Below are 18,956 nucleotides of genomic sequence, written 5' to 3'. Positions count from 1 at the left end.
GAAAATGGTTGAAGGAGTTTGTCCTGTGGGCATCTGTTGCCTGTGTCCGTTCTGAATTCTTGAATTATGCTGTGGAAAGAGCAGTGTGTCTGAAGCATCTGTGCCTAAAACAAAGCAAAACAAAACCAAAAGGCAGTTTGCTTAGATATTATTTTATAAATCATACGATTTATGTAATCCCTTTAAAATAAAATTCCTGCAGCTTTGTTTAAAGATGGGCAGTTTAATAATGGTGGTTTAACAAAGTCAGCTGTACTGGTTGACAGTGAAATGGGACACCTTGATGAATGTTGGCTGCTTTTCATTTGGGATTCTGTAATTCTCTAGTTAAGAGCTAAGTACTTTCGTGCGTGCAAAGATGACCACTCAATGCAGCCTGTTTCCAAGGCTGCAAAAAACCTGAGTAACATAAGCAGGAGAAAAACACTGATTCGTAGCAAGTGTGACACGGTAAAATTTAGCCGCACTGGACATAAGTACCAAACAGTCTGATACGGATGGTGGGACCAGTAATACCCACTATCTTTTAACAGGTATATTTGCACTACGTACATAGCTCTCTGATCTATGTAAGAGATTGAGAATTTTGTTTTCCTTCCTAATTAGTGGCATTGTGCGACTGAGGCAGCATCGTCTAGGTTTCGGAGGAGGAAGCAGGAATATACGAAATCCGTGCGGTGAATTCTGCTGCTTACTCTGCACCACTGGAGTGGTCAGGTTCTCTGTTTCTTTCCTCAGGTGTAAAATGGGCCAGAGATGTGTTGTAAAGATTAATCAGATTGATGCTTGTATGATGTAAAAGATACAGGACTCTAAATATTAATACTCTGTTGCTGCAGTTCTGTATAGGGTTATGCACTAAACATAACACAATAAAAAAGAGGCACCTACCCATCTGGAATTGGAAAGCAGTGGTAGCATAAGCCCTAGTAAAGTGGCAGCTGTCTATGCTGTACGCTAGAAAAGTATTTTTGTCCTGGCATCAAATTTGCCATGCTCAGGAGCTGAAGTGTTTTAATGTTACTGTTTTCCAGTCTCCACATTTTAAACCCTAACAACTCTGTAGAAAAACTCTGAGACAAGTCTGTTGTCTCCAGTACTACCTTCAGAAAGGGAGATATGTATACACCCTAAATGTTGGAGGGGCAGTGCTGAATAGCAGCAAAAAGCAGTACAAAGGAGACTTTGGAGGGAGATGGCTTCTGGTTTCGTCAAAATGGGACCATATTGTAAGTTTCTACAAACTTTGTCTTTTTTACAGGGAGGTTGTGGCATATCTAGACTTTCCTGTCTGGAGGAGAAAACAGCTTCAATATATAAATAGAAGGCTTAGAGAACGCTTAATTATAATTTTTGAGAAATTTGGTTTCTAATTGCAGGATTAATGTGATTCATGAAAAGTAGGACCAGCAGTTCTCTGCTTTATAGGGAAGGACACATCATCTGCATAATTATTAAAATTTTTTTTAAATAATTAGACCACAACTGAAAAATCATGAGAGAAGTATACCAAAAATGATGTAGAATGAACACTTTCTAAATTACTTTTGCTTAAATTTTGTTATACTTAGTAAAGGTCAAAATACACATGTTTACCAGAAATGTTCCGTTCATCAGAATAATCTGCTAAAACATACACACATAAATTGTGACAGTGTGCATTTTATATTGCCTGCTTTATGATTTATTTAAATAACAAATAAAGGAAAGTAGCTTTTTGTGTGGCTTCCAAGCCGTGTACTAAGTATTCTCCACAATGTCTGGGGTCAGAATCCGAGCCAGCCTCCTTCAGTGTGAGTGGAGAGATGCTCATCGGTTCCACGATGAATTGAACTCAACCTGAAAGGAGGCTTTGGCAACTGTCTCTCAAAGAATGGAGACGGCTGTGTGTGCAGTGTGCCTCCTTCTATGGGAGACACAGAAATAGAAATACAGTGGCTATTAATACTTTTTTTTAGACAAACAAAGACTCTTGTAACTCGTAAAATTCAGAGAAAAGAACAATAAGGAAACAGTGAGAAAGATCATGCGCCACGTGCTCTGGATGTAATAAGTAATGAATCAAACTGGAACAATTACAGTTTTCATTAGGAAAAAAAGATTAGGAGCGTACGTTATCTGAGTATAATTACAGCAGGCCATTGTTGACGTTACATAGCAATGTTTTATCAAAGCATGTAAATAGGGCCTGTCTGTTGCACCCATGCTATTGTAGAATTTAAAAATCAATCTTGTGTTTTACGTAATTTGGTCAGTTTTGGTTTAAAAAACAAACCTAATTTGACTGCAGCCAAGAAGGATGTTTGACATTTCTTACCTTTCGTTCATTTTCAAAAATCATCCAGATGGAAAAACTGCTTTTTATGGTATTCGGTAAAGGGAAAAATGAGTTATAGAATTATCATGTCAGAATTTCCTGTAGGGTAAATGAAAATGAAGTAAAAGTTCGTAAGTGATTTGATCACAAATTCTGAGATTTACTGACTACCTGGGAACTGTTGCAGTGTAAGAAGTGATAGGACCAGCAGTGCTTGTTGCATTATTTTTGTTGAAACCAAATTCTCCTTGTGTAAATGATGTTACCAGTTGTTGTGGTTTTGGCCAGATTGGCCAATCAGAATGACAGATGGCCCTCCCCCCCTCTCTCCTCAGAGAGGAGAGGAAGAGATAAGGAGATTTACGAGTTTAGAAAAAGAGCTAAACTAAAGAAAATAATAATAAATAAGAAAATAGTAAATAATAATAGAATAATAAAAATTAAAGAAAAAAAGTATACAATATATACAAAACCGTATCCAGCTCCCAGGATGACGATCATGTCACCAGCAGACACAGCGAAAGTCACAGACTGGAGTCAGCAACGGACAGGAGCTGAATTCCGGAACTAGAGTCAGGAATGCTCAGATCGGGATCAAAGGCAGACGAACAGAAAGGGTCCTCCTCAGACGTTGGCCGTTGAAGAAAGAGCGAGCCAGAGCCCCCTTGCCCCTTTGATCCCTCAGCTTTTATACTAAGCATGATGCAGATGGGATGGAATACCCTGTGGGTCAGTTTTGGGTCACCTGTCCCGTCCGCTCCCCCCTGCAGGTGGGACCCCTCTACGCTTCTCTGCTTCCAACTCTCTAACGGGGCAAACAGCGAAGTTAGCTGACCTTGGTTGTTATAGCAATAAGTATAAGCAAGAGCCTCTCTGCGTACCCTTCCTTGGTAGGATCAGGTCTTATCACTCTGAGTGAACAGTTTCTGAACAATATGCTGTTAATTCCAGAGTTTGGTCAGTTAGAAGAGGCCCAGCTAAAAAGTAAAACTACAAATCAGAAAATTGTTTCTGTTTTACCTCAAACCAGGACACCAGTCCATCTTGGGATGGGGAAGGTTGCCAGGCAAGTTTTTCACTATCATTCATTATTATTTTCATGCTATCCTCTGTAAAGAAAAAAAATCAGGGTTCTATAGGAATTCTTCCAAACTGAGATGCCATAGCTGAGTTTTCTCAGTTCCAGATGCTTTGTCAGAATTGTAGTTCCCTGAGAGCTGGAACTCATGCATACCTGTGGAAGCAGATGAAAGAATAGGAATAAAAATACGATACTGAATTACTTCTGCTGGTACATGCCTGAAAAAAAATCATCAAAGGTTATTATAATTATGACTGTTATTAGATATCGTGTCTAGTTTCTGCATATTTAAATTCTTTCTGAGAGAGGTGAAACTTAGGCAGCTAGAGATCCCAGGGGAATAATTGCAGAAATGATGACATTCCACTTCTTGAACAAATTTCAATACCAAAGCTGCATTCTGTGTACTTATATTTCCTCTTAATTATACTTGGATGCAGGATAGATAGTAATTTTCTGTCTTACAAATGCATGTAGCCAATTAGTCTTGTAGATCATGAATACCCAATGGCCTAACTCATTAAATGGAATTTTCCTTTTCTGTTGTTATGGCAAAAGAGTCTGCAAATAGCTGAATATCATCTTTCTCTGTCAGCTCAGCCTTGGCTAAGGCTACAAATCCAGTAACTTGAGCAAGTGAGCAATTCCTGGGTTTACCTGTACTCCTTACAGTTATGCCATCTTAGTCTTGTATGTGTATGTATGTATTGTAAATAGGTGTAGGCTGTTTGGCTCCTCTGCACTTCTGGTACTCAATTTTAATGCCACAGTTTTGATGCTATTTGATGACTTGCTGATTCCCGAGAAATTCTGAGCCCAGAAGCTCTGTCTGGCCCACTGAGACATGGAGACCTGAGCTCTTTTTGCCCATGGAAGCAAAGATAAGAAAAATTGGTGATGTGTCTCTGAAGAAACCACTGCTTATATCAAATGGTCAAACACAGGTGTTCCCCTCTCGTTGTTTTGGTTTGGTTTTTTTTTTTTGCATATCATGCTTGCCATTCTGTCATCTGAGGGTATGAAGATAATACATGTAGCTTAGACTACCTCACAGGCAGGATTCATAGAGATGACGAAGGCAGAATGTTATGACCAGAGAGAACCAGGGAACCACCAGACAATTGTGAAAAGAGTTACAGACCCAGTATTTCTTTGAGCCAGTTTTGCTAAGTTACGGTGTTGGTAAATAATGAATGCGATGTGATGACTTGACTTGGTGATTGGCCTTGATGCTTTGCAGTGGTAGCATGTTTCCCCAAGGGTGTGTGTTGCTTATCTAACATTTCATCCTACTCTTTTTCATAATGTTGCGTGACATCTGAGACTTTGATATTGTAGTGCTACAGCAGATACTGGGTTGTGATTTTAGAAGCAATGGTTTCAAATATTATAGAAACAACAAAACCTCTCCATTCAGGGGAAGAGTACCCTGTAATCTTATTACTGGTGTAGTTATCTCCAGTGCCTGCTTGACAGGTATTTGCAAAACTCCTCTGGGGATTTGAATTGAATATCTGTTTTCTTGAAAGAAAAAAACACCTTACTGTTCAGGGAAATGGCAAGTGGTTACGCTGGATTTAGATTACTAACATTTGAGTGTGTTGTATCTGTTGTTATTTTTAATTGCAGACTTCCCAGAGAAACAACAGAAATTTTAAATGTGTTACAAAGAACTCTTAAACACCTCTTAAAAGTATGCAAAAATATACATCTTTTTACTATTAGGATTCTGTTCCTGGGTTTGTAACTTGAGGGTTATGCCCCTTCTGCTGTGTACCCCGTACTTGTGGTCCTGGGCAATTAACTGTAACTGCTTGTGGGGAGATGAGCTGAGTGCATATATACCATATATATAGATTGTAAGGTACATACGGTATTGCTGTTTGTATTTCTTCACATTCTTCTTTCTGCCACTGACTGTTAGAGAGAATCCTAATCTTCTCTTTTACTGCTTATACCTTTAAGAATCAAAACATTATTATCTGATCTGCATCTTCTTGCTAATTCACATGGACCTTATGATGGAGGCCTTAAAACTTCTTCGTTACAGTTGCCGCTAGGATGCGGTGCAAATCTTCCAGGGAGGGGAGAGGGTCTTGAATGCGAGTTTGCTTACAGATATTAAAAGTTTGGAGTAAAATGTGAAACCATTTTTGTGTCTAAAAATAGTGGCAGCATGAAAGCAGTGAGTAAATTTAACTTGCTAGACAGTTGTAATTTTCAGAATGCATTTGTCAAATAGCTTGGAAAGAATCCAGGGCATGTTTGGATTCAGAAAAAAAAAAAGTAGAGATGGACTCAGACTAAAAATGTGAGCTAAATGTCCTCCAAGGTTTACGGAAATTAGGCTATAAACTTCATTACACAACTCAGTAAGGGACACAATCAAAAGGTGTGTGCGGGGGATTTTGAACTTTGGGGAAAGTCGAATTTTGTTTCATATCTGATTGGCAACTAAATGCAACTGATTTGTCTTGGGGTCTTCCATTTAACTAATTGGAAAACCGGTGCTTCCTTTGAACTATTAGTGCATTTGGAATTTGGGAGGTTTGATACACTAGTCTTTTTAGCCCAGTGTTTATTTGGCTTTTAATATCGCTATGTCTATTAAGAACTCTTCTTCATTGAGTCTTCGTAATATGCAGTGTTGACTCCACTGTCGTGGAAATCAGTGTGATCACAAGTACAGCTTAGTGAAATTACCAAGAGGGGATAAAGAGATGCCTTATCATTGCAAATAACAAGTGTGGCTTTTAAAAAAACCAAGGCAAATAGATGAGCTTGATGGCATCTCGAAGTTGTGCAGTGTGCTACGGTTCCCCGCCTCTCTCAGATGCTGCTAATTGTTTTATTTGTCATAGGGCTGTTGGGAAGAGGGATGTTACCCTTTTTGTGATTGATTGCAGAGTTTTATGCTGAAAGGGGAGTTTTTTCTTTAGTTGGATGAAGCCTTGATGGGACTCTGTGCACATCTGACATTATTATTTGTTATTGTATTAATAAGTAAAAATCAGTTTATATTTCTGAACTGGATTTTCATGTTAAGCCATTACAGTACCGCAGTTCTACCCTTCAATTCTGGCTTATAATGCTGTAAGTTTTAGACAGTTTGAACTAGGGCTTTCTCTGCCCGGCTTTGTTGCTGACAGTGAATTGCCTCAGAGAATTTGATTATTTCTGCTAAGAGTCTTTGCTTGTAGTTGCAGCTCTCTTCTGAGTGTAATTCATTATTTTTGTTTTCTGAGTCATCTCTCTCTTATTTTCCAGGTTGGTGAGAGGCAGAGGGTTCTGGTAACAGAAGAATCCTTTGATTCCAATTACTATGTTGCTCACAATCCTTTCTATGAGCAGGTACGGTTAAATAAACAAAATAACATCTTTTTGTTTTATTTTTGCTTTCTGATAATCTCAGCAACACAGTGTGCCACAGTGCAAAGAACAAGTAAAGAAATAAGAACATTTTCCAGAAAAGGCGTGACCATCAAGACTTGTTTATGAGATATTTTGTTTCTGTGTTGTAAATACAATTTACCTGAAATTATGTTAAGTGGCTCTTTGAATATACAGCATGAGGAGAATACATGCTATGTATCTAAATAACATTATTTAAATGGTTTAAGAAGCTGTTAATTATTGCTGTAAGTTTAATTTCTGTGTCTCCAAAGCATTGTTTTCTGAATAGATGAATCTTGATAATTTCCATAGATCTTTCGGAAAATCTTTTCAGGCAATGCAATTTGCGAAAAAATAAAAATAAAAATCAAACAATAGGAAGGGTCAGAAACTTCTTTAGATTAAGATTTCAACCTGGTATGTTGTATTTCCTTCTGTGGACTTTTCTATAAATGAATTCTTTCCACACAGAAACATTGTCTTTGAGCTAGGAAGGAAGCACAGCATCTATTTCACAAAATTACTAGTTTTGCTCAAAAGCAGATGACTTGCTGAAAACCAATAAAATTGGCTTTTCTGAATCATCGTAATTTTATTCTGCTTTTGCCTTTGGCTTGTTCTCCATTTTATTGCACTGAGCTGTCCACAGTTTGCCTTTGCCACCTTTCGTTATTCAGTTGTCTGAACCTGGAGAAGGCTACTGGTGATGGCTGTGCTTATACAGTCACCAATAGTGCTTTCTTCTGGTTCCAGGTTATGTTACAGCATTTATTTATTAATTTTTGCTTAGTAGTAAGTCACATTAATGCTCTTGAAATATCTGTTTCTGTTAGATATCTGGTTTACTAATTATTTTTTCCTCAGGTTCGGGGTTTTTTCTTCTTCTGTCTAAGTCTTATATATGACTGTTCCTTGCTTTTGTAGCTTATCAGTCAGATTTTAGGAACATGGTTTTCCATATAGAGATTAAAAAGAAATTGCTTGGGGATTTTTGGTGTTTAATGCTTGTTTTATAAAAGTTTCATTCATTAAAGGAAAAGCAGCATGTGCAAAGTGTTGATGTTTTATGGGGTGATTATACAGCATCTAATACAGCTCCTGATTGGGACTGGTAAAGAATACACAAAATACAAATAATAACATAGTGAGTAATTTTAAATAATATTATGGAATAAATACTTTCCATTATTAAAATGTATGGGTTTTTGCTAAAATCTTATCTGTGGCCTGTTTGACAAGGGTAATATTCTACTGTTCGCCCAGGTAAGCACAAGACTTGGTGCTAGTGACTAACTTTAATAGCAGTAAATTTAATGGTAGTAAGTTGAAAACCACTCTTGAGTCACTAAATATCGTATTATACTTTGGAAGCTGAAGCTCAGAGTCCTGGTGTAATGTTCTGTTAACTCAAATAGTTACCAAACCTATTCTCTCTTCACTAAGCTCATCTCTATTAAAAGAGTTTGCTGTTAAAGCCACATCGACAGACCTACACTGACAGACGTCCTGGTAGAACTGCAGCTTACGTTTGTGGAGGCTTTGGTGATGCGGTTTAGGGGTAGTTCATCGAACAGAGTATTCTAAACTGACCAACGGGTACTTTGCCAGAACAACAGTCAAGATGAGGGTTTCTGTTGGTATAACTTTGTTTCTTGAAAAAAAGGTTGGGGATGTTTTCCTAACAAATACTTATATCAGAAAAATGTATGAGTGTATGCCAAGCCTGGCTGCTTGTCTGTTTACAGTACCTCCCAGATATTTTCATTTAACCTCTTTCTTTTTCTGAAGTAGTAGTCGCTTACCCGTGTCTGCCCCTAAGGATTTATACTTACTCGCTTTTACATATAGAGATACCAAGATTCAAGAGGTCGCAGGCCCAGTGATACTTAGTTACCTAATTTTCCTTTGATTTACATTTGCTTGAGATGTGTTTTATGGGAAGAACTGTGATCTGGTCACATTGTAATACTGCCTCAGCATTAGGATCTTGGGTTTGTGTTTGCCACTTAATTCCAATTAGTCTCAGGTTGCCCATTTCTGAAAGGCAGAGATGCCTGCTTTTCTTGAAGAATGCTTAGGAAGCTCAGCAGAATCCTAGGATCTGGAAACTTCCTACAGTCATGACCACCTTGAGCCTTCAGGGAAAAAGGGAAACTACTGGCGATGGTTTCCTGCAAGCGGGACACCCAGCGCTTGTAAGAGGTGAAAATGGAGAGGCACTGTTTAGCAACGAAATGCTCTCCAAATGTGGTTGGCGCAGAGTTTTATTCTGAAAATCGTCTGCACATGTTGTCTAAAAATCAGGCTGGTTTAAGGCGGTTCAGTTTCAGCATCCAAAACCCAAGATATACATACGTGGTTATCACCTTTAAAAAGCCTGCATTTGTGTGTGGATGAGCTTCAGGTAAATGCGATTATGTAAGTCCCTGTGATTCAGTTTTTCATTGTTTAATCAGGAAATGACTCCACTTTTCTTTTTTTAACTGCTTCTCTATTTGTAGAGCATTTTGTGCCATTTGTTCTTCCAGCAAAACATCTTGCTCCTGTGTATTGGGCTCTTTCTTTTGTAGCCTGCATGACCTAGGAACATCTGTTACGTGGTGTCTTTTTCGTGAAGTTCTTATGGGACTGTCTGATATCACGGTTGTGCAAATTCAGGAAAGGCTAGCATTAGTTGCTGACCCAAGAAACACACTTACCCATTTTTACAGGGATTCCTTGTCAATCATGCATCTCAGCTGCAAAGAACCTGCGCAATCAAAATAAGGGCTTGTGCAAACAGAAACAAGGGCATAATTTCTGTGATGAGCATTTACAGACTCAAAACCGTATTTTTTTTAAAATGATCATGGGATAGATCTGAAAATAGGAAGCTTTACAGCAGTCTATTAGAATTGCGTAGTACAAGTTCCCTTGGGAACTGTTTGGATCTGGATTCAGCTCAGGCCCAACTTTCTCATCAATCAGAAAACACGACACAGGGAATTGGTTGGAGTTGAAAGGAGCTGAGCTAACACTGCAAAGCTCTTGAAGAATGCAAACTGGACGTGTTACTGGTCAGGTGTGTCAGGGCTACAGTGTATGCTGGTGAATAAAATTTTAAAGTTTTAGGATTTTCTCTGGTGTTTATCAAAAGTCTGTTTTCTGAGTGGAAGCTAGAGACACTGATGTCCTTTGTGGTATCTAGTAACTATGTCTTCATCTTTATTCTAAAGGTTCTTGTGCCAAAGGATCCTCTGTTAATGGGTAAGATGGTAGAAGTGAATATTTATGAAGCTGGGAAACATTTTATGAAGGGGCAACCCGTGTCAGATGCCAGGGTTTACACTGCATCCATCACCAGACCGTTAGCAAAAGGAGAAGTTTCTGGTTTAACAGAGGTGAGTAAAAGACATTTTCTGCTTTACTACACTGGTGAAACAGCAGCTGTTCAAGCATTATGATTCCGTGCTATGTATCTGTTATCATTTTATAGTTCCCCTTTTATGTATGCATGAAGCTTTAATCTTTCCTGACAGATTGAAATCTGAATTTAAAAGATTTTTTTGCTGATGCCCATAGCTTTACTTTGCTGACTGTAAAGGCAATAATACTCTTGTTTCTTGTTCCAGGGTGCAAGGTGAGGAAAGAACTTATTAGAATTGAAAAGATTTAACACCAGTGATTATATAATTCAATGTATTTCAGTTCTAGTTTAGTGGAAGGATGAATCAGTTTATTTTGCTTTACAAAACTGTTTTAAAAAATGTTTTGATTACATGTCTGTTAAAACAGGTCAAAATTGAGTCCAGAAATTCAAAATTAATTGATGGGTAGAGGTACGGAATATTTACAATATATTTTGGAAAAAGGTCAACATCTGATTTAGTCATGTAAAGACAATGAAACTCTCTTAAAAAGAGATCTGATCCTTATTTTACACCTCAGTAGGTATGGCTGTTAGCCAAGTTTTCTCATACATTTCATGGAGCTCTAGTTGTAAAAACTGATGGAGTGTGAAATGAAAATGTGTATCGCATTTCTAAGCACATTTGATGTCCTTTCTCCAGCACTGTTGTTAGGATCTCTAAAAATATGTAGCAATAATTTAGCACATGGAAGAAGGATAACTGGCAATTTATCTGGCCACCTTGCTGCTTTTACAGTAAATTGTTGACAAGTATTAAAGTATATACGCATCCTTGTTAAAGTTCTAAGTAGTCATATTTAAAAGAAATAATCAATGCATACCTTACGTGACGAGTGTTGCGCTAAGCTACTTGGTCTCTTGAATAAACCTGGCTATGGAAACACAGAGCAACAATAATGCACTTACTATAATGTGTTTGGCAGATCATGAAACTTAAGGACAAACACACTGCTAATCTCTCCTTTGAATATTGTCTATGTATTTGTATATTGGCCTGATAAGGGTCTGTAAGAGGAAAAAAACAGCCAAAACCCTCAAATTGTCTGATTGGACTATATAGCTATTTAAACACATCTGATTTTTTCATCAGAACACTTTTTTTAATAATCTGCTGGAACAGAACCAAGCCTGTCATTAAACTGAGTAGATGCTGCCAGGAGCTTGTAGCATGGGAACAAGCAAGCAGACTGTTGACTGAAATTTTGTATGTTAAAAAAGAGAGATAAAAATATTAAAATCAAGGATAGTGATAATTTCTCTAAGAACTCATTCCTGACCTTTGAGTAGATATGAACAAGTACCTGGAATGCCCAAGTAAATGGCTACAATAAGCGAATGATAAGACAAATTGCTTTTCATTACTTTTGTGGCTGCCAGTGCTCCTTCAAGGCAGTGTCTCATTTATGTTTGATCTGCTGGACATGTTAGGAACTTTCACTTTCTGGAAAAAACTAGAGTCTCGATACTTCAGTGAATGGGACATCTTTTGTATAGGGAAGCTACAGCTGCAAGCTTTTAATCATGCTTCGCCAATGTATAATATACAGAACGCAAACTGAAATTGTTAGTGGGAAGTTCCTCCTGACAAATCATATGTAAGTGACAAATCCGGAACTTTCTTTAGGTTCCCAGGAAAAAAAGTCAGTTTGTCACAAGAGTCACAGTTGGTTTTTGGTTGGGCAAAAGCTGCTCTTTATGTTGTTTTGTATAGTTGGACTGCTGGTAAACTTTTCCTGGTAGATGTGCTCAAGACATGTAATTCTAACTTAAGATGCTTATGAGTAAGACAAAAGGGGCAACGTATGTCATATGACCGTTTATCTAGCTTGTTACGTGTACAGATGGCAGGTTGAGGAATGAATGAGACAACTCAGAACATATGTATTCAGGTACTCCCTCAAAAGTAGCCGAAGATCTTGGATCTTCAACAAGATCTCAAGGGTCTCCACCAGATTTTCAGAAGGGCAGCATGCAGAACAAAAACCTTGGATAACTTTTATGTTAGGTCAAGCTACCAAACTATGTAATGGAGAGAAGGAACAGTTACCTAAAATAGCTTACAGAAGCGAAAAAAGAAAACATATGGCCCTTTCACTTTCTCCTTCCCACTTTGCACAAAAATGAGCAAGAATTAGGGCCTGCTTTACATCCCCAGGCTTGAAAGGATGGGTAGCCAGCTTCCAGGTGGCTCTTTCTGTTGCTCAGCGCGGCTGTCCTCTGGGCAGAAGCTCTTCTAGGCACCGACCAGCATCCTCTAGCTGGTGTGCTATCTGATGTGCCCAGGAAGTTTCTAGTGGACTTTTAGTCTCACCCTGTCAGTGGTAGGATTTCCCTCTCAACTCCTTTATGTTTGTGGGTCCCTGATGAGAGCTAGTTCAGAGAAGCACACAAATTTAAATGTAGACCGAGGTAATGTAGATCAAACGAATGTGATAATGGGCTGTACTGCAGTAAAACATTTATACGCTTCAGTCCATTCCCATTCAACAAAGCCCTTGGCTCTTTCCTAATGACCGTGTAAATTATTGGGGCTGCAGTGCACACCTTACAGATCGGCACGTTGCGCAAGGACAATGATGAAGAGGGATAGGTTGCTGAGTCAGGCCTGTAACGTGATTGTAGACAGTCTGGAGCAGTTAAAAAGATGCTATTTTTGTAGTGAACCCTAGGCATCGCTTGCTATTATTAACAATATTTTCATTAGCTTGCATTGGACACAATAAAAGATATTTCAAAATACATCACAGCTGTACTTCTCTCTAATGAGGAATGTTCACGGGAGAAGTGAAAGCTTTCAAAACTGTACAGATTTTAAGGAAATTAATCATATGGCTAAAAAAATAAAGTTATAAAAATTGAGAGCACCGTAATGTGAGGATGTCAAAGCAAGCTGCAAACCCATCCTAAGCAAGAAGAAACTTCTGAAAATGCTGTGATGAGTAATACCTCCAAAAGATCAGAGCTTATCTGCAATTGTGTGCTCTCTTTCTCACCTGCTATATGTCCCTCAACACTTTTTTCTGATGAATTCAGAGGGAGCAACATGGTGTGTCAGAAGGAACAATTGTGGGCCTTTTTTTTACCCTTTTGACCACATGGCTGGGATGACAAATTGATCCAAGGAAATACAAGAAGTAGGTCACCAACTGGAATTAACAGATTTGACTGGAAAAGAGGGAACGGAAAATGTCACGCAAAGGACAGTTTACAGGCTCCATAAAATATTCACGGATTGTATATCTGTGCCAGATAAGAAGCAGACAAATATTCATAGAATCAATTCAGGATATTTCTAGCATATCATTTTTGTCATGCTTTTTCAATATATAAAAAACACACCTAATATGTATAGCCATTAATATATTAATGATGTAGAATCTCTTAGCAGTTATTATATTCTCTAAGGAAAAAACTGTGTCTAAGTAGACGGGCTTAGAATAAGGTTTTGACGTTCTATAACATTAGGCTCTGTGACAGAAGTTGTGACAGGAAGGACAGAGGAATGCTGGAGTCAGCAGCTCAGGTTAAAAAGCTGTCAAAAGCGATCAGACTCACTGATTGTAGTGGACATACTAAATATTGAAATGCACAGGTGTTTGCCAGGATATTATTTTTTTTTTTAACTTCAGCACGAATTTTTTATAAAAGCCATTCAAAAGTGAATGATATTGCACAATCCTACAGGAGGGCTATTTTGGGGGGCTAACACATTTGGAAATTTAAATTAACTCAGAATTTTAGATCTCCTATGGATTTATTTGGGTTTAAAATGTGCAGTTGCTGATTCAGTAATAGAACAATGTTTAGAAGATACATAGCAGAGGATATATAGGTGAAAGTTGAAATCAATAAAACATGAACACATGTAAAGGCATTTCTGTATTTTGTTCTAGTGAATCTAGCAGGATATATGTATGTGGACTGGGCATTAAAAAGGATTGGCAGTAACATTAAAAATCATTCAGACAAAACAAGCATATCATAAGTTACTAACTGCAATTACAAATACCAGCGAATAAATATTTCAAATCTTTGATCAAGAATTAGTTCTGCTAAGTTTCACAGGAAAAAAAACAAGATGTGAATGCTGCAGATGGGATAGCCTTTCACTGAGGTGGACTTGGAACTGACAAAGCAATAAGGATGTACTTCAGCATTTTGAGATTCAGTAAAGCAATTTAGAATATCTGCTGTGTTCTTAAGCGCGCTGGTAAACTAGTCTTTGAGATTTTTTGAGGTGGGTTTGCAATGCACGTAGTACTGAGTACATTGTCAGTGGATAATAAATACTTTTGAAAAGTCAGCAGTGTGGGTCAACAGTCTGAATATCATTTAATTTTAAAATAACATTTTAATATTTTTATTTCTTTTATTTGGCCATGTTTAGGGATCTTGACAGTTTCTCAGCAGCTTACAGTAAAATACCTAATAAATATATACCGTTTACGGACAAATGTTTGCCTGAACCTAATCATTGAAAAAAAACCCAAGAATCTGCAAGAATATGATCTCTTGTTAGAAATGGAAACAGACTATGTTATGCTTCTGTACTCCAAAAATAATTCTAGTTGTTTACATATGTTCTGTGACCAGAGGAAAAAAAATATTGCAAGATGAGAAATATATGAAGAAGAGACCAAAGGACTGAGGGATGAAAATAAAAGGCTGGCTACGTGCCAGAATTGTAATGCATTGCCAAAGTCAAAGCCCTATAAGTCTTGAGGGCCTTTGGTGGGAAATTTTCATCAGATGGAAAATTAAGGCAAGAAAAAAAATAATTTTAGCAGGCTATTTAATTATGTAGTCATGATTATTTTATGTTCATAATTCCTGTTTCCATAATGCATCTATGGGTGACTTTCTTTTCAAGCAAATATAGGCACATCTTTCTCTCAGTTACCTGTTTTCTGTTGGTTTACGTGATAATGTTCTCCGTGTCTAACACTTGCCCTGTGAACGACTCCTGCTGGCAGTACCCATTTGCAATATCTCCTTTTGTGAGTGTGGGATCTTGGTGCATATCTCTATGGCTCCCAGGCCATGATAATATCCACAGTTGGCCCGTTAAGCTAATAGCTATTCGAGTCATTGGGATCTTCAGAGGAAATGAAGAGAGACCTACTGTTTTTCAGTTAGCAAGCTATTGCTTGGTCAGTCTGCCTGTTCCTTTTTGTCTCCAACCTGCCTTCATTTTTTGCAGTCGATACTGTAGCATTGTACTTCTGGATACTACCAAAGAAGCTTTCTGCTCCTGGTCTCCTAGTTAGCCATAGGTATTTTCTAGTTACATTAGTAAAAGATGACCTCTAAACATTACCCGCCCTTCTTTCTGATGTTTGGAAACAGGAAAGCTGCATATATATCAAACACTTCTTTATAGCCTGCCAGAAAGAAGAATCAACAAAGCATAGCTTAAAGGGAACTCTCTGATCTCAGGTAGAAAGGGTGCTTCACTTGCGGGCAAAATAAAATGGAGAAGGGGGAAGAAAGTATCTTCTGCTGGAACAGAAATGAAAGAAATCGTAGCAGAATTGAGATATCTGTATTGGAAACTTCCTTCAAGGATTTGGAAAGAAATGTGGAAGACGTGTGTAAAACTGAAGTTATTATTAAGCACAGTTTTTACATACACTGGAGCGTCAAAGTGGTGGAAAACTTGGTTCCTGAACAGGAACTAGAGATTAGAGATTTAGGGAAAAAAGAGAATGAGGAAGCAAATTTGAGATCAAAAATGGCATAGGGGTGCGAGGAGAGGAATGTTTCATACAATTACAGAAGGAGAAACTTTAGAAAGTCTGAGAAATGCTAATGAAAGATCAGAATTTCCAAAGAAGAAAGATAAAGTAAAATAAAATACACCTTTTACCTGCCTTGGAAAGTTACTTTACAAAGAGCTTTTTGCATCATGATGTCCAAGTTTGAGAAATATGTGGGGAAGTTTCTATTTAAGATAAATATACAGACAGATAAAGGAACATTTTCTGTGTAAAATAGTTTTTCAGGTAATACTTCATGAAAATATGGTGCAATATTTGGTGCTCTTGCATTCTGTGCTCCTGCATTCTTTGGAACATACCTTTTGTTGTCTTGGTTGTTCTCTCTCCCTCTTTCTCTGAAAAAACTGATTGTAGCGTGAGGCATACAAATAGTGCTTTTGCATGTATTAATCTGTTTTATTTAATGTGTTACTTGTGTTCCCTGCTGGTTGTTAATAGAGGTCATATAAGATGGTGTTAAATCTTTCTTAATTAATCTTTTTTTTATGTTTTCTTCAGTAATTTCACTAAGGTCCCTATAAAGTCAATGTAAGAAAAGAGAAATTTCCTAAGAGTGGAGCTCAATGCCATCTATGAATGTTTTTAAAAGGACCTTCAAAACTCTCATTTCTCCCTAAAAAAAGGACAAACATTTGCTATGTGCTGTTCCTTAGATACTGATTTTCATGATCTACACATTATCTGCACACCATGTTGGCTTTCTTTGGGGATTTGGGTTGATTTGAATTTTCCTTCTACTTGATAGCCCAACATTTCTCAGCTTAGAATCGGAAATTCAGGATGGATTCAATAGATTCTTTCTTACGGGCAGAATAGATTTTTCTTGCTGGGTTTAGATAAGTGCTGGATTGGATCTCCTGTAGTGCTTGGGGAATTTTAATCAATACTAGTTTTTAGGAACATGCTTAGCAAATATCTGTGAAAAAGCTTGAGATGTAGGCCAGCTGCCTTGGGTTATGGGTATGAGTTAGGTGACCTCTTAAGTTTGTTTCCAGCCTTATCTTCTCTAATTCTAGCAACATTTTAATTTAGCCAACAATTATTTGACAACTAGCAAACTGGAATAAAAGGTAGTTCATTGATCCAAAACATTCAGTTCATTGATCCAAGCCAACATAGTTTCACTAAAGGCAAATAATGTCTGACAAATTTGGTGGCCTTCTACGATGGGGTTGTAATGTTAGTGGATAAGGGAAGAGCAATTGACATTGCCTACCTGGACTTGTGCAAAACGTTTGATGCTGTCCTGCATGACATCCTTGTCTCTAAATTGGAGAGACATGGATTTGATGGATGAACCACTCGATGCATAAGGAATTAGCTGGATCGTCACGCTCAAAGAGTTGCAGTCGGCAGCTTGATGTCCAAGTGGAGACCAGTAATGAGTGGAGTTCCTCAGGGATTGGTACTGGGACCGGTGCTGTTTAACGCCTTTCTTGGTGATGTGGACAGTGGGATTGAGTGCACCCTCATCAAGTTTTCAGACAATGCCAAGCTGTGTGGCATGGTCGACACGCTGGAGGGAAGGGATGCCATCCAGAGGGACCTTGACAGGCTTGAGAGGTGGGCACATGCGAACCTCATGAAGTTCAAACAGGCCACGTGCAAGGTCCTGCACATGGGTTGGGGCAATCCCAGCACAAATACAGGCTGGGCAGAGAATGGGTTAAGAGCAGCCCTAAGGAGAAGGACTTCGGGGTGTTGGTTGATGAGAAGCTCAACATGACCCATCAGTCTGTGCTCGCAGCCCAGAAGGCCAACCTCATCCTGGGCTGCATCAGAAGAAGTGTGGCCAGCAGGTCGAGGGAGGTGATCCTGCCCCTCTACTCTGCTCTGGTGAGACCCCACCTAGAGTACTGCATCCAGCTCCTGGGCCCCCAACATAAGAAGGACATGGACCTGTTGGAGCAAGTCCAGAGGAGGCCCATGAGGATGATCAGACGGCTGGAGCACCTCTCCTGTGAGGACAGGCTGAGAGAGTTGGCGTCGTTCAGCCTGGAGAAGAGAAGGATCCGGGGAGACCTTATAGCAGCCTTCCAGTACTTAAAAGGGGGCCTACAAGAAAGACGAGGAGAGATTCTTTATCAAGGAGTGTAGTGATAGGATGAGGGGTAATGATTTTAAACTGAAAGAGGGTAGATTTAGATTAGATATTAGGAAGAAATTCTTTACTGTGAGGATGGTGAGGCACTGGAACAGGTTGCCCAGGAAAGCTGTGGATGCCCCATCCCTGGAAGTGTTCAAGGCCAGGCTGGATGGTGCTTTGAGCAGCCTGGTCTAGTGGGAGGTGTCCCTGCCCATGGCAGGGGGTTGGAACTAGATGATCTTTAAGGTCCCTTCCAACCCAAACCATTCTATGGTTCTGGGCTTTCTCTGCATTGCATGGAGGGTAAGAATACATAGAGATGATTTAAGGCAGCAAACCCAAGAGGCAGCATAAGACCTTCACCAAGTAGATTTTATCCTGAGGTCTTCAATTTAATGGGCATGTTGTCTTTCTGCCCAACCCTCGGCAGGGCTGAATTTCAACTACAGTGATCCAAGCTCAGCTGAAACAACATGTATTACATAGCCCCTTTTCAAACAAATGCTCTCTTAAGTCCATTTCAGGTGAACTTTAGTTTATTTATTTTTCATTTCCTCAACAGACAGTGTTGTTTGGCTGAATGTCACTGTCTAATCACTTTAAATTACATAATTATGTTAATCCTGTGCAGTGTATGCAATAAATGGAAATAGTAATGACTGGGATGACTCAACTGTCAGTCATTTTCTGGAGAATGAGTGAAGGTTAAACAGAAACGTTCTACCCCTCCTGCCTCCAGAAGTAAAACTCCAAGCACTAAAAAACTTGTGCCATTTTTGTGTGTAATTTCAAGTACTTGACCTGCTGATGCTGCACTGCAGAATGAGTGGGTGGGTTCTGCTCTCCCTTGGCATAGGGACAAATTGGAATTGTGTAGCCATGCTAATTTTAGT

The 18,956-nt window shown here is 38.7% G+C and overlaps 1 protein-coding gene across 13 annotated transcripts in view; it reads left to right on the top strand.

The window, feature by feature from the left end:
• The window catches only part of CDKAL1 (CDKAL1 threonylcarbamoyladenosine tRNA methylthiotransferase), a 424,762-nt gene that overhangs the window by 387,759 nt on the left and 18,047 nt on the right, over window positions 1–18,956 (top strand). For all 13 annotated transcript variants that reach the window (XM_074575804.1, XM_074575806.1, XM_074575810.1 and 10 more), the window contains 2 exons: window positions 6,666–6,749; window positions 10,007–10,171. In XM_074575804.1, the coding sequence (XP_074431905.1) occupies window positions 6,666–6,749; window positions 10,007–10,171 (249 nt within the window). The remainder of the gene's footprint in view (window positions 1–6,665; window positions 6,750–10,006; window positions 10,172–18,956) is intronic.

Source organism: Larus michahellis, chromosome 2 (genome assembly GCF_964199755.1).
Source record: "Larus michahellis chromosome 2, bLarMic1.1, whole genome shotgun sequence".
In the NCBI taxonomy this organism is placed as follows: Eukaryota; Metazoa; Chordata; class Aves; order Charadriiformes; family Laridae; genus Larus; species Larus michahellis.
The sequence above is the reverse complement of the archived record's forward strand: the minus strand, read 5'-3'. Positions and strand labels throughout refer to the sequence as shown.